Source organism: Erythranthe guttata, chromosome 14, assembly GCF_056151865.1.
Source record: "Erythranthe guttata isolate IM_541 chromosome 14, IM_541, whole genome shotgun sequence".
NCBI classification, from domain to species: domain Eukaryota; kingdom Viridiplantae; phylum Streptophyta; class Magnoliopsida; order Lamiales; family Phrymaceae; genus Erythranthe; species Erythranthe guttata.
This window is the reverse complement of record NC_142546.1, coordinates 2,096,581-2,110,507: the sequence shown is the minus strand read 5'-3', so window position 1 is coordinate 2,110,507 and position 13,927 is coordinate 2,096,581. Positions and strand designations below refer to the sequence as shown.

The 13,927-nt window shown below is 33.0% G+C and overlaps 2 protein-coding genes across 2 annotated transcripts; both read left to right on the top strand.

Annotated features, from left to right (window-relative positions):
- The first annotated feature begins 201 nt into the window (after positions 1-201).
- LOC105963152 (UDP-glycosyltransferase 75C1) lies at positions 202-2,032 on the top strand. The gene has a single exon (XM_012987528.2). The coding sequence runs from the start codon at positions 414-416 to the stop codon at positions 1,860-1,862; it is 1,449 nt and encodes a 482-aa protein (XP_012842982.2). The 5' UTR covers positions 202-413; the 3' UTR covers positions 1,863-2,032.
- A 7,957-nt stretch (positions 2,033-9,989) lies between these two features.
- LOC105963150 (receptor-like kinase TMK4) lies at positions 9,990-13,416 on the top strand. The gene is made up of 2 exons (XM_012987527.2): positions 9,990-12,520; positions 12,680-13,416. The coding sequence occupies exons 1-2, from the start codon at positions 10,324-10,326 to the stop codon at positions 13,204-13,206; spliced, it is 2,724 nt and encodes a 907-aa protein (XP_012842981.2). The 5' UTR covers positions 9,990-10,323; the 3' UTR covers positions 13,207-13,416.
- The last annotated feature ends 511 nt before the right edge of the window (positions 13,417-13,927 follow it).

Sequence of the window (13,927 nt, the reverse complement as noted above, 5' to 3'; positions counted from 1 at the left end):
GTCGTTAAAGAAAAAAACTTGGAAAATAGAATAATAATAATAATTAAATTTTAAAAAATAAACAAATATGTCAATAGTTAGAGATTATTATAAAGATACTCCCTCTATTGACTTATTTCAGTGTTTTTTATGTATCTTCATAAAAGTCAATTATATTAAATATTCTTTTAATATGTGTGTAAATAAACGACATAATTTAATAGAAAAAGTGAATTTTGATCAGAAAATAATAAAAAAATAAATAAAAATACTTATTATTGTGAAATGTAATAAGTAATAACTAATTAGAAAGAAGCAATGTTCCATTTTGCTTTAAATTTGTCTTTGTTTATCAATCAAATCTTTATATAAACTCCATCAACACACTACACTACACAAACAAAAAGCTTGGAGCTCATTTCTCTGTCACAAAAATGGCGGCGAAGAATATTCACCACGTTCTGCTAGTCACATTTCCGGCGCAAGGCCACATCAACCCGTCCCTCCAGTTCGCCAAACGCCTCGCCAACCTCGGCGTCGGCGTCACCTTCTTGACCAGCTCATCCGCCGTACGCCGCATGACCACCGCCGCCGCCGCCGGAATCAACTTCGCCTCATTCAGCGACGGATTCGACGGCGGATGGTCCAACGACGAAACCCAGAACTTCATGGCGGCGCTGAGAACCCACGGCAGCAAGGCGGTGGAGGACGCCGTCGCCGCCGCCGCAGCTGAAAACCGCCCCTTCAGCCGCGTGATCTACACTCTCCTCGTCCCGTGGGCCGGCCAGGTGGCGCACCGCCTCAAAGTTCCGGTGACCCTCCTCTGGATCCAACCGGCGATCCTCTTCGGCGTCTACTTCTACTACTTCAACAAATACTTCGACGCCGCCGCCGCCGCCGCCGCTAATAATAATAATAATAATAATAATAAAATAATCGAGCTTCCCGGTTTGCCGCCGTTTGCTCCGTCAGATTTGCCGTCATTCATGTCAGCCTCAAACCCTAGCATGTACGACTTCGCACTCCCGACTTTCACGGAGAATTTCGAAATCCTCGATAGAGAGATTTCTCCGACGGTGCTCATCAACACATTCCAATCTCTAGAATCCGAAGCTTTAACCGCCATAACCAAGTACAAGCTAACGGCAATAGGTCCGTTAATCCCGTCGGCATTCCTCGACGGAAAAGACCCCACCGACACATCGTTCGGCGGCGACCTAATCAAGAAACCGCCGTCACAAGACTACCTACAATATCTTGACTCAAAACCAAAATCATCCGTAGTATACGTAGCTTTCGGTAGCTACTCGGAGTTATCGAAGCCGCAAATGGCGGAAATAGCGAAAGGGTTGATCAAGAGCGGGAAGCCGTTTTTGTGGGTTATAAGAGGCGCCGAAAGCGTCGAAAAGCTCGACGGAATATTCTCGGGAATATTCCCGGGTGGCGGTTCTTTAATGTATAGGGAGGAATTGGAGAGGCAAGGCAAGATTGTGGGGTGGTGCACGCAAGTGGAGGTGCTCTCGCACCCTTCGGTGGGGTGTTTCTTCACGCACTGCGGGTGGAATTCGACTCTGGAGAGCCTCGTCTGCGGTGTGCCGGTGGTAGGGTTTCCGCAGTGGACCGATCAAACGACGAACGCGAAGTTGGTGGAGGATTTTTGGAGGAGTGGTGTGAGAGTACTTAGTGGTGGTGGTGGTGGTGGAGGTGTGGTGGGGAGTGATGAGATAGAGAGGTGCTTGGGGGTGGTTATGGGTGGCGGAGATAGGGCGGCGGAGATGAGGAGAGAGGCGGAGAAGTGGAGAGAGTTGGCTAAGGAAGCTATGGAGGAAGATGGTTCTTCTAATGTCAATCTCAAGAGTTTTGTGGATGAGCTTCTTGTTTGATTTTGATTTTAATTTTAATTTGTGGCCATGCATTTTTATTTTTTTTGAACTAAAAATTAGGTCTTGGATATTTTGTATTGTGTACTATTAATTGGCTATTTTGAATATTGTTGTTGTTGTGAAATAATTGAGAAATGAAACACATATATTATTATATTTTATGTGATTAAGTGATGTACTTGTAATTTGCGCGCATGGGATGATTATTTTTCGATCGTATCGAAATTGCATGGAATTTAGTATTAATTGACATTTACAGTTCGGTCAATAAATGATTCGAAGTTACAATTTACTTAATCCGTTATTGCATAATTGTTTATTTCTTTTTTTCATTAAATAACATACAGGTGGTAATCAACTAGGTAGGTGGACTGTGCAAACCTTCATTTTCGTGCAATAGGTTCCGAACATAACAATATGTAAAGCTTGTTCTATATTTTATTTAATTGATCTCTATTTATAAAGTACAATTATTATTTACAAATTGGGAAATAACATAATAGAGGCCCATGGGCTCAGTACTAATATGTCAATCTTGGGCCTATGATGCATTACCGAGTCGGGCTTTTCTTTGGCCCGATTAAGATATATTCTGTAATTATGTTGATTTAATTTCAGTCCTCTATAAAAAAATATAAAAAAAAAAATAAAAAAAAAATGGCAACTATAAAACAATTTTACCCTAAAATATTTGCCTCCATGAATTTTGTCCTCAAGCTTATTATTTTTTTATACTTTTAGTTTGACCGTCAACTTTCTCAGCTAATTTGGACGAAATTGTCACATGCGATACACGTGACATCCATGTGGCAATCAAAATCGAGCTACAATACACCCCAGTAGACCTCATTCTCTTCCCTTGCTTGTCTCACTCAGAATCCCAATTTTATTTCCCTATTTTTCTCCTAAACCCTAGAAAACCCAAAATTTTCTTTGAATCCTCAAACTGTCCACGAGATTTATCTCCCAATCCCTAGTTTGATTTCCATAAATTCATAATCCCATAATCCGAAGTATTGAGTTGCCGAATCTGTTCGGTCGAAGGTGAAATTCGGAGTCTTTAGCATTGCGCGGTTTTTCGGAGAAACAAACATGGAGAAAGGAGTACAGTTAAACCTCTATAAATTAATATAGTCGGGTTTACCCAAAGTCTATCAATTTAACGAAATATTATTTAACACGCTGCCTTCGAGTCGGGACCGGAAAAACATATTATCTAAACGAGATTATTAATATACTGAGGGCTCATTCGGTTACCTATATTTGATTAGATTGGATTAACTTGCTATTGACTAATTAATTATTTAGTTAGTTAGTACTTAGTAGCATGTACGGTTGCTTAGATTAGATTTTCTATTAAATTTGTTAAAATCAATTATTACATATGAATTGTCTATAAAACCACTTAGTTTACAATAATAAAATATAATTTTAAGGATAAAATTGTATTTTTTCTTTTTAGTCACCCTCTATTAAATTAATCTCAGGGGGAGGGATGCTACTAATCTATATATAATATAAAAAGAGAATCTATGCCCTCAATGATTGACATGTGGCAAATGATGATGTCATTTGTCAAAATTGCTTAGTTGGAGTTCAATTGATGAGGTGGATTCTTCAATTGATTATGTGTCATTTTTATTTAGGTATGTCTTTAAGTTCTTTCCTATTTCACATTTACACAATCATTTAATAATTACCACATATTTACATATAATATTTCAGGAATTTAATTTCCTATCATTTCTAAAAATATTATATTTTTTATAGTTTTAATTTTTTGAACTATATTTTTCGTCTATTCTTTTTTTTTTTTTAAATTCAGAACACTCAATTTTTAACGAATATTCGATTTTTTATATCATATTTTACACACTATTTTTTTATAGCGAAATAATTATTATTATATTTAATTATCTATACACGGTTGATTAATTGTTTTTATCTCACATTTTTAATTTAATTCTCCGAAATATATTTTTCGAATGTCTTTTTTTTTTTAAATAGAACACTCATTTTTTATGATATATATTTTGGAATTTAGTTTTTTTAATAATAATATTCGAAAATAATAATAATAATAATACTAATAATTATTATTTTTACAAATCATTAATAATTATTAATCACTATACATGGATTTTTTTTGTTTAAATATTTTGCCAACTTAATGTATATGTATTAATTTAATTTTATAAATATTAATAACTAAACAACATTTAAAATTTGAAATTAAAATTTTTGTATTCCAAATTTTGAATTTCAAATATTTTTTTACTATAAATTATCAATTATTCCCCAATTTTATGTCATATAATTTGATTTCTTACCTATTTAAGTTGATTGGTTTTGATTCATATGGTTAATTCATGGAAAATATCTAATCAAATAATTGGTAAGATTCATATGGTTAATTCATGGAAAATATCTAATCAAATAATTGGTAAGATTATAACATTAAATGTGTATTTCCATAAGAACTTACTATTTATTTTTTTATTATATAAAATTCAAGTATAAATACCCCTCATTCCAATCCATTTCACTCACTCATACTCTCCACCCGAATTTTACACTCGCATAAAAATAAAAAAAATAGGTCAGCCCGAAATGGCTGCAAAGAGGAAATATTGCATTTTTTTGTTGTTAATATATTCATAGTTTTACATGTTCTTTATTTCATTATTTTGATATAATGTATGTGTCTAATGGTTATTTACACATATACATGTATTTAGTCTAACATGTTATTTGTTGTTTGTTTATGTTATTTTTGTAGATATTATGGATAATATCGACATATGGGCTATGTGTGACGACATTGGTTGCGTCAAAGGAATAGAAAGAATTTCGTGAATCTCATATGAATTGTGCGAGAAAAAATACTCATTTTTTTCAATCCTTAAAAGACCGTTATCGAAGTGATAAATGTAAAACATTATATGCAATTATCAATTTTCTATTCTTTATATATGTCTGTAATTATTTTTAATATTGTTTCATCAAGCTCATTTAGTATATGGTTATATATGCAATTTCGCTATTTAAAATTTTATATATTTCATTTTTTAATTCGTGTAAAGTTGGATCATCTGTCGTTTTTGTTTTTGGAAACTTATTGTTTTCGTCTTTTTTTCTTGATTTGTTTCACTTAACTACATTGAAATGTTGAGTGCTAATATATTATCACTAATTCATTATATAGTAATTATATTGTTTTATAATTGTACATTAATTTAGTTTATTAATGCATTATTATATTAATGGAATGGTAATATGTCAATTAATGGAATAAAATATTGTATCGAGTTGTCCTTTTTATATACTCAATCTTAGGAAATTATAATATATTAATTGAATAGTAATATGTCAATTAATGGAATGAAATATATTTAAATTGTCATAAATAATTTAATAAATGGTATATATAAGTAACATATTTCAATATTATTCCATTAAATATTTAATGAAGTAATAAAACGCATTATTAACTAGATTTTTATTTTTATTACATTTATTACGAATTAATTATTTTAATTTTTTATTATATAAATTACTTTATTTATTTAATTTTCCTAGCATTTTTCATTATGATTTTTTTTTGTATTTTCGATAATGTTGTAACATAAGTATTTGTAATGATTATTTTGCATATCAACTTATACTTTAGAGAAGAAAAAAAATAATGTCTTACATTAGCATGAAATAATAATTTGACTTGATTTGTTTGATATTCTTATTAAAAGTATTGATTTTAAGGATAAGATTAATGACTTGATTTCATTTGTTTGATATTCTTATTTAAAGTATGAATTTTAAGGATATGATTGATCACTGATTTTATTTGTTTATTTATTTTTTGTTATGTTTGTCTTTGTTATATACAAATTGATATTATTTAGGTTTCTATTTATTATTGTATCAAATCAATGTGTGTATTATGCTAAATAAATTATGAGCATAATATTTTATACCTAATAAACACGTAAAAGTGGTAATATTTTAAAAGCCATGTTATATTAAAATTGGTTACTTTTGTTATGTTTCCTTGGTTATGTTATTTCTGATTCTGATTAATTCATTACTATTTAATGTTATTATCAAATCAATACATGTGATTTGAATAATTTTTTTAGTAACCCCTAACAATCGCATTTATATTATGCATCTCAATAATTTCGGATTCTTATTAATTCTAATTGTTTGAATTTGTTTGATTTGTTCTAACCGAGTAACACAAAAAATAATAAAATATATTGTTTGCTTAAAGTTATTTTATTAACTTATTTAGTATGTGAAAATGAAGTATAAAGACCATCAACACAAACTGATCATTTATCTCATTCTTTCTCAACACGTTTTGTTATGATCATGCTAAACCAAGGTCCTCACCTTAAAACTTTTTTTTCTTCATATTTATGTTTTGTAATTTCATAATGCGATCAGTATTGTGCGATGTGCATGCTCGCTTTGAAGCATTTTATTTATCGCCAAGTGTTTATTACGTTATACGTTTATTATGTATGCGTATGTATAATAATCTAACAAATCATTGTTTTGCTTTCCTTTTAATTTTCAGATCCATGGATAACATCGTGTGTGCTATATGCGGCGACGTCCGCAAGGGAGAAGCATTGTGGCGTTGCGTAGAATACAAATATATGATTTAGATATATTATATGGATGGGTTTTAAAAACTTTTACTTCTGGTTTTCCATCTTTGATTATACATTCAATAATTGTAAGTTTAGTTTCGATGAAGAAGTTGAGTTTAATGAAGGTGATAATGTAATAAAAAAATACTAAAGTAACTCATGTATGTATTTCGTTATTTGTAATAGAGATTCTTATATAATTTGCTGAATATATTTAAATAAATCTTCTTTAGTGTTTATATTTTTATGTTACAATATTAATTTGTACGTATCGTAATAATTCTTTTATTTTTATCATTTTTTAATATTTATGTAAAATATTATTAGTTTGTACGTTCATAATTTTTTTTTTGCTGTTAATCTTTTGAATCTTTATGTACATATATGATATTAGATTCACCCTAGATGTATTTGTGACAATATTTGATTTTGTATGTTTTGAAATAGGAATAATTATTTATGCAAGCATATTAGGATTTAGAAGTAATGTTTTTGCAGAAAAACCTATACTAACTAGAGAAATATATAAATTATATAGCATTCTACATTGATCAGGGAAGGAAAAAAACACATTAAAAATAATGTGTGAAATATATAGTAAAATATACATATGTGAAAATCGATGTTGTCAATCCAACGAGGACATTATGTGTTTGTATTCTTTGGATCATTAAAAAAATTTTAGAGAAATTATCTCTTTCCCTAAAACAAAATGGTTTGATATTCCAATGAAAAGAAATCGACGTACAATATTACGAGATTGATTTTTATGAAGTAGGTCTCGATTACGGATTTGTTGAGATTGCAAACTGAAATTTGAGGAAGATCTCTGTGAGTATGAGTATTAATATTAGTATTAGTAGTAGTATTAGTATTAATATTAGTATTAGTATTAATATTATTATTAGTTTTAGTATTAGTATTAGTATTAGTATTAGTATTAGTATTAGTATTAGTATTAGTATTAGTATTAGTATTAGTATTAGTATTAGTATTAGTATTAGTATTAGTATTAGTATTAGTATTAGTATTAGTATTAGTATTAGTATTAGTATTAGTATTAATATCAATATCAATATCAATATTAGTATCAGTATTAATAACAGTATCAATATCACTATGAGTATGAGTATGCATGAGTATGAGTATGAATATGAGTATGAGTATGAGTATGAGTATGAGTATGAGTATGAGTATGAGTATAAGTATGAGTATGAGTATGAGTATGAGTATGAGTATGAGTATGAGTATGAGTATGAGTACGAGTATAAGTATGGGTATAAATATCAGTATCAGTATTCGTATCAGTATTAATATCAGTATAAGTATCAGTATAATATCAGTAGCAGTATCATCAATAGTATCAATATCAATATCACTATCAGTATAAGTATTAATATCAATATCAATATCAATATCAATATCAATATCAATATCAATATCAGTATCAATATTAGTATTAGTATTAGTTATATTAGTATTAGTATTAGTATTAGTATTAGTATTAGTATTAGTATTAGTATTAGTATTAGTATGAGTATGAGTATCAGTATCAATATCAGTATCAGTATTAGTATCAATATTAGTAGCAGTATCACTATCAGTATTAGTATTTATCAATAACAACATCAGTATGAGTATGAGTATGAGTATCCATATCAGTATCAATATATGTATCAATATCTATATCTATATTAGTATTGGTATGAGTATTGGTATGATTATTGGTATGAATATTGGTATGAATATTAGTATCGGTATTAGTATTGGTATAAGTATTAATAATAATATTAGTATCAGTATCGGTATCGGTATCGGTATCAGTATCAATATGTGTATGTGTATCAGTATGTGTATTAATATTCGTATCAAATTAATATCAGTATCAGTATCAATCAGTGTTCTAAAAATCGGCCGAGGCGGCCGATTAACCGGTCGCCGAGGCGGAGGCGGTCCAAAACCTTTACGATTTTAGTGTAAAGGTTTGAAAAATCGGTTTTTTGCCTGTGAGGCGGTTTGAGGCGGTCCGAGGCGGTCCGAGGCGGTCAAACCTTTAAGGCGGGTCAAACTTCGGTGGCAAAAATCAGCAAAAAACCGCGCAAAAATCGGTTTTTTTTTTTTTTTTTTTTTTTTTTTTTAATTTTTATAAATCAAAATAAAAGTTGGGATTTTAATAAAAAAAAAATGAGTTTATGCTTTATTTTGTTTATGTTAATTATTATTGTTAAAGAACTAATGATGTATGCCAAGAATGTATGTAAATTCAAAAAAAATTGCCTTTTTATTTATATTTTATAAGGATATTTATGTATTATGATCTTATTATTATTAAACTTTTATTAGGTTATTAGAATATATACATGATCGAGATATAACTATGTTTAAATTTTTTTTATCTATGTTTTGAGTATTTATAAATAATATCTATAAATATATTATATTAAATTTTAAAAATCGATTTATTTCCGATTTATCACCGATTAATCACCGCCGCACCGATTAATCGTGAGTCGGTGCCTGACCGACTCGGACCCGATTACCGATTTTTACAACCTTGGTATCAATACCAATATCAATATTATTATCATTATTAGTATTATTATTAGTATTCAAATTCATATTAGTCTTGGCCTATTAGCATTAACATTAGCATTAGCATTAGTATTAGTATTAGTTTTCTTATTAGTATTGGCTTATTAGTTTAAACATTAAATATTCATATTAGAAGTGGCGTATTATTATTAATATTAGTGTTGATATTAATATTAGTATTAGACTATTAGTATTAATCATCGTATTAATATTAAAATTAGTATTAATATTAGTATTATTAGTGTTGATTTTAGTATTAATATTAGTATTGGTATTAGTATTATCAATGTTGGTTTTAGTATTAGTAGTAGTAGTTGTTAGTGGAATATTAGTGTTAATATTAGGGTGGATAGGCAATTGTACGCCGCAATGTCCAGAGATAAAAGTAGATTTGAGATAAAAAATAATTATCAACTCAGAATCGGGCGATATAACTAAAATTACGAGCAATGTTGTGTGACAAAAGATTTTCAGCGAATATGAAGGTAAATCACAAACAAATGAATATTTTGTATTATTTACATGTATGTCAACTGTTCAAAGTTTTCGTTCGTTTTATTTTATCCAAAATATTTTTTTTGAAAAAATTGATCTCGTGCATCGCACGGGTGAATTACTAGTTTAATGAATAACATTTAATAGCGAGTTTTGAATTTAGTAGCGAGTTTGAAAAAGTGTGAATCTTTAACAACCAAACATGCTATTAGCCCCTACTATTTAGTCAGTAGAACCTTATAGCGGTAATCGAACGAGCCATGAATATTAATTTATCGAGGTTCTATCGTAATACACATTGGAGGATTATAAGGACAGTAAATGTTCCATGGACTAAAAAATATTTATATCAAATAGCCATTTGTTTAATCATATATATTTTTTCATTTTTCAAATTAGGAAAATATTCCCCAACCTTTTTCAATACAGAATATATAGATACATAATAAATCTATAAGGCAACACTGGTCAATTTCCATGTTTGACCCTGATTGCCTTACAAGTTACAACTGTCAACTTTGTAAAGTAGAACATAAACTAAAACTATATATTATAAAAACAAAATCCAACAGCAAAGAATATTACATAAAGAAATAACCAACCGCCGCCGCCGCCGCCGCCACCCACCGCCACCTTCTACACTTCTGTCCACAAACCACCACCACCTTACAAATACTGAAAATCTCACACCCCAAAAAAAAAACACCTTCACTACAACAATGGCCATCCCCCACCACCTTCTCCTCCTCCTCCCCTTCCTCCTCCTCTCCGCCGCCGCCGCCGCCGATGACTCCGCCGTCATGTCAAAACTCCTCTCCTCCCTCTCGCCGGCCCCCTCCGGCTGGTCCTCCGCCACCAATTTCTGCAACTGGACCAACGTCAAATGCGACCCGACCAACTCATTCGTCACCGCCATCGACCTCGACTCCGCCGCCGTCTCCGGCACCCTACCGCCGGAACTCAACCAGCTCAGCCAGCTCCAATCCCTCAACCTCCAGAAAAACTCCATCACCGGAACCCTACCTTCCTTCCAAAACATCACCACTCTCCAACAAATCCTCCTCGACGACAACAGCTTCACTTCAATCCCCGATAACTTCCTCCTAGGGCTCACAAACCTCCAAACATTCAGCATCAGCCAAAATTACAGACTATCGCCATGGGAAATCCCTAATTACTTATCAGAAAGCACAAATCTCGTCAATTTCTTCGCCAGTAACTCCACTCTCAAAGGAACCATCCCGGATTTCTTCAATTTCTTCCCCAATTTACAGAATCTCCGATTATCCTACAACGACCTAACCGGATCCCTACCCGGATCCCTTTCCGGGTCGGAAATTCAAAACCTCTGGCTCAACAATCAAATACAAGGCTTATCCGGTACAATCAATGTTTTATCAAACATGACTCAATTGTCTCAGGTTTGGCTACACGCTAACGCGTTCTCCGGTGGGATTCCCGATTTATCGACGTGCGAGAATTTGTTCGATTTACAGTTGAGGGACAACAAATTTACAGGGATAGTGCCACCTTCTTTGATGAATTTGCCTAATCTTGTCAACATTACTATGCAGAACAATCGTTTGCAGGGCCCTTATCCTGAATTTTCGAGCAAAGTTGAGGCGACGATAGGGATTACTAACAGCTTCTGTTTGGAGAAACCTGGACCGTGTGATCCGCAGGTGAGTTTGCTTCTTGATATTGCTGGTTCGCTCGGTTATCCGTTGCTGTTGGCCGATTCTTGGAAAGGGAATAATCCTTGCCAAAATTGGAGATTCGTCAACTGCGATTCGCTAGGGAAGAATATAACGATTGTGAACATGGCGAGACAGGGGTTTTCGGGTACGATTTCGCCCTCGTTTGCGAATCTTACCTCTCTGAGAAATTTGGTGTTGAATGATAATAAGCTCTCGGGTTCGATTCCTAGTGTCTTGACTAGTTTGCCTCAGCTACAGAATCTTGATGTGTCGAATAATAATTTATCTGGCGAAATTCTTGTTTTTCCTGCTAATGTGAAGTTTAATTACGGTGGAAATAGTTTACTTGGTAAAAACGAAAGTCAGGGGTGCTGTGATGGAGCAGGAGCAAATCCTATGAATGCAGATGGATCGTCATCGAAAGCGTCTTCTTCGATTGGTATGATTGTTGGTGTGATTTTAGCTGTCTCGATATTCGTCGGAGTTGTTATGTTTGTGTCGTATAAAGTCCATTTGAAGAGACGTGGTAAGATAATCGGGAGGGTTGAGGGCTTGGAGGAGGGAAAAGGAAAGCCAAAGACTAATTTTATGATCAAAACTCAGAGCCAAAATAGCGGCGATCATAGTCAAAAGGGAGAATCGATGAACAGTTTCTCCATCGAGATTCTCAGGCAAGTGACGAATAATTTCGGCGAAGAGAATATATTGGGCCGGGGAGGATTCGGGGTTGTCTACAAGGGTGTTATGGTCAACGGGACTAAAATCGCTGTCAAGAGAATGGAATCCGGTGCGGCTACAAAGGGATTAAAGGAGTTCGAATCGGAAATTGCGGTTCTTACTAAAGTTAGGCACAGGCATCTCGTGGCTTTATTAGGTTACTGTATCAATGGCAATGAGAGGCTGTTGGTGTACGAGTACATGCCACAGGGAACCCTAGCCCAGCATCTGTTTGAAAGGCAGGATTTGGGATGTGACAGTCTGAGTTGGAAACAGCGGGTGACTGTAGCGCTGGATGTGGCTAGGGGAGTCGAGTACCTTCACAGCTTGGCTCAGCAGAGCTTCATTCATAGGGATTTGAAGCCGTCGAATATTCTTCTCTCGGACGATATGAGAGCTAAGGTTGCCGATTTTGGATTGGTCAAGAATGCCCCCGACGGGAATTGCTCTGTTGAGACGCGATTGGCTGGGACTTTCGGCTATCTTGCACCGGAATATGCTGGTGAGTTGCTATCTTGCACCCGATATTATATATACTCTTTCACTTTCTTTTTAGATGTCGTTTATGGTAAATGCACGATAATATCTTAGTAGCACTCTAATACTTCGTTAGCTATTCCGATTTTATTTATTTAATTTACTTTATTATTTTTCATGACAGCAACTGGAAGAGTGACGACAAAAGTCGACGTTTACGCATTCGGAGTTGTTTTAATGGAAATAATCACAGGCAGAAAAGCTCTAGACGAGACAATGCCATACGAGAAATCTCATTTGGTGACATGGTTCCGAAGAGTCATAGTCAGCAAAGACAACCTTAAAAAATCCATCGACCCAATTCTCGAACCGGACGATGCGACTTACGAGAGCATATGCAAGGTCGCTGAGCTGGCGGGGCATTGTACTGCTCGAGAGCCGTACCAGAGGCCCGATATGGGCCATGCGGTTAACGTGTTGGGCCCGCTTGTGGAAAGATGGATGCCTACGAGGCCCGAAGAAGAGGAAGCTTCTTCTTCGAGTGGGATAGATCTACATATGAACCTTCCTCAAATTCTTCGGAGATGGCAAGATGATGAAGGTTCTTCTAGAATGTTCTATGATGATGATTTGTCTTTTAGTACGCAATCGAGCATTCCTTCGAAGCCTTCGGGAATTAAGGATTCGGTTAGTTCTATGGATTGTAGATGATTTTTTTTTTTTTTTTTTTTGGTTGCAAATTGTATTTGATTTGTTCTTTCTTTCTTTTTTCCCACTTGAATTGTATTTGATTTGTTTTATTTTTTATTTTTTTAATTTTTATTATTTTGGAAGATAATTGTAAAGAAAAGATGTGTTGATAGTGAGGTGGATGGTGTGTATTTTATTGGATTAATTTATTATATTAAAATGATTATCCGACATCGAATGTAGTGTACGCATAATAATTCCAGGCTGTGGGTAACATGTTTCTTGATTCTTCTTGCCAGCAGGGTATCTATCTTAATCTATCCAATTATTGTGGAACGAATAATTAATAAATCATTTTTTAGAAAAAGTAATAATTTGAAATAAAGAGAGTATTTAAAAATATATATATATATATACTTATGACGTCAGCATAACATGGTGAGATCTAACAGATAACATGCAAAGGTTACGTAAAGTGATTTAAAAAGGCTATTGACAATGTGTAGACAATGACTCATTCTTCTACCTTTTTATTTTCCCTTTCTCTTCTTTTTTTAATTGGAAAATTACAACCACCCCTGAGTTAAGATTTATTTACGAAAAAACCCCTTCATTTTGAGAAGTTACATCTAACCCCCTGTAGTTTGCAAATTTCTTACATCCAACCACCTACAAAAGAGTGTTAATATAAGAAATCTACAAATTTCAGGGATGAATATAATTATGGAAACCGAGGAGGGGG

Bases quoted from the DNA above. Each gene is read 5' to 3' on its own strand.
- LOC105963152 (XM_012987528.2), top strand. From the start codon at position 414: ATGGCGGCGAAGAATATTCACCACGTTCTGCTAGTCACATTTCCGGCG.
- LOC105963150 (XM_012987527.2), top strand. From the start codon at position 10,324: ATGGCCATCCCCCACCACCTTCTCCTCCTCCTCCCCTTCCTCCTCCTC. The intron at 12,521-12,679 runs GTGAGTTGCTAT...TTTTCATGACAG, and splicing joins TCTTGCACCGGAATATGCTG to CAACTGGAAGAGTGACGACA.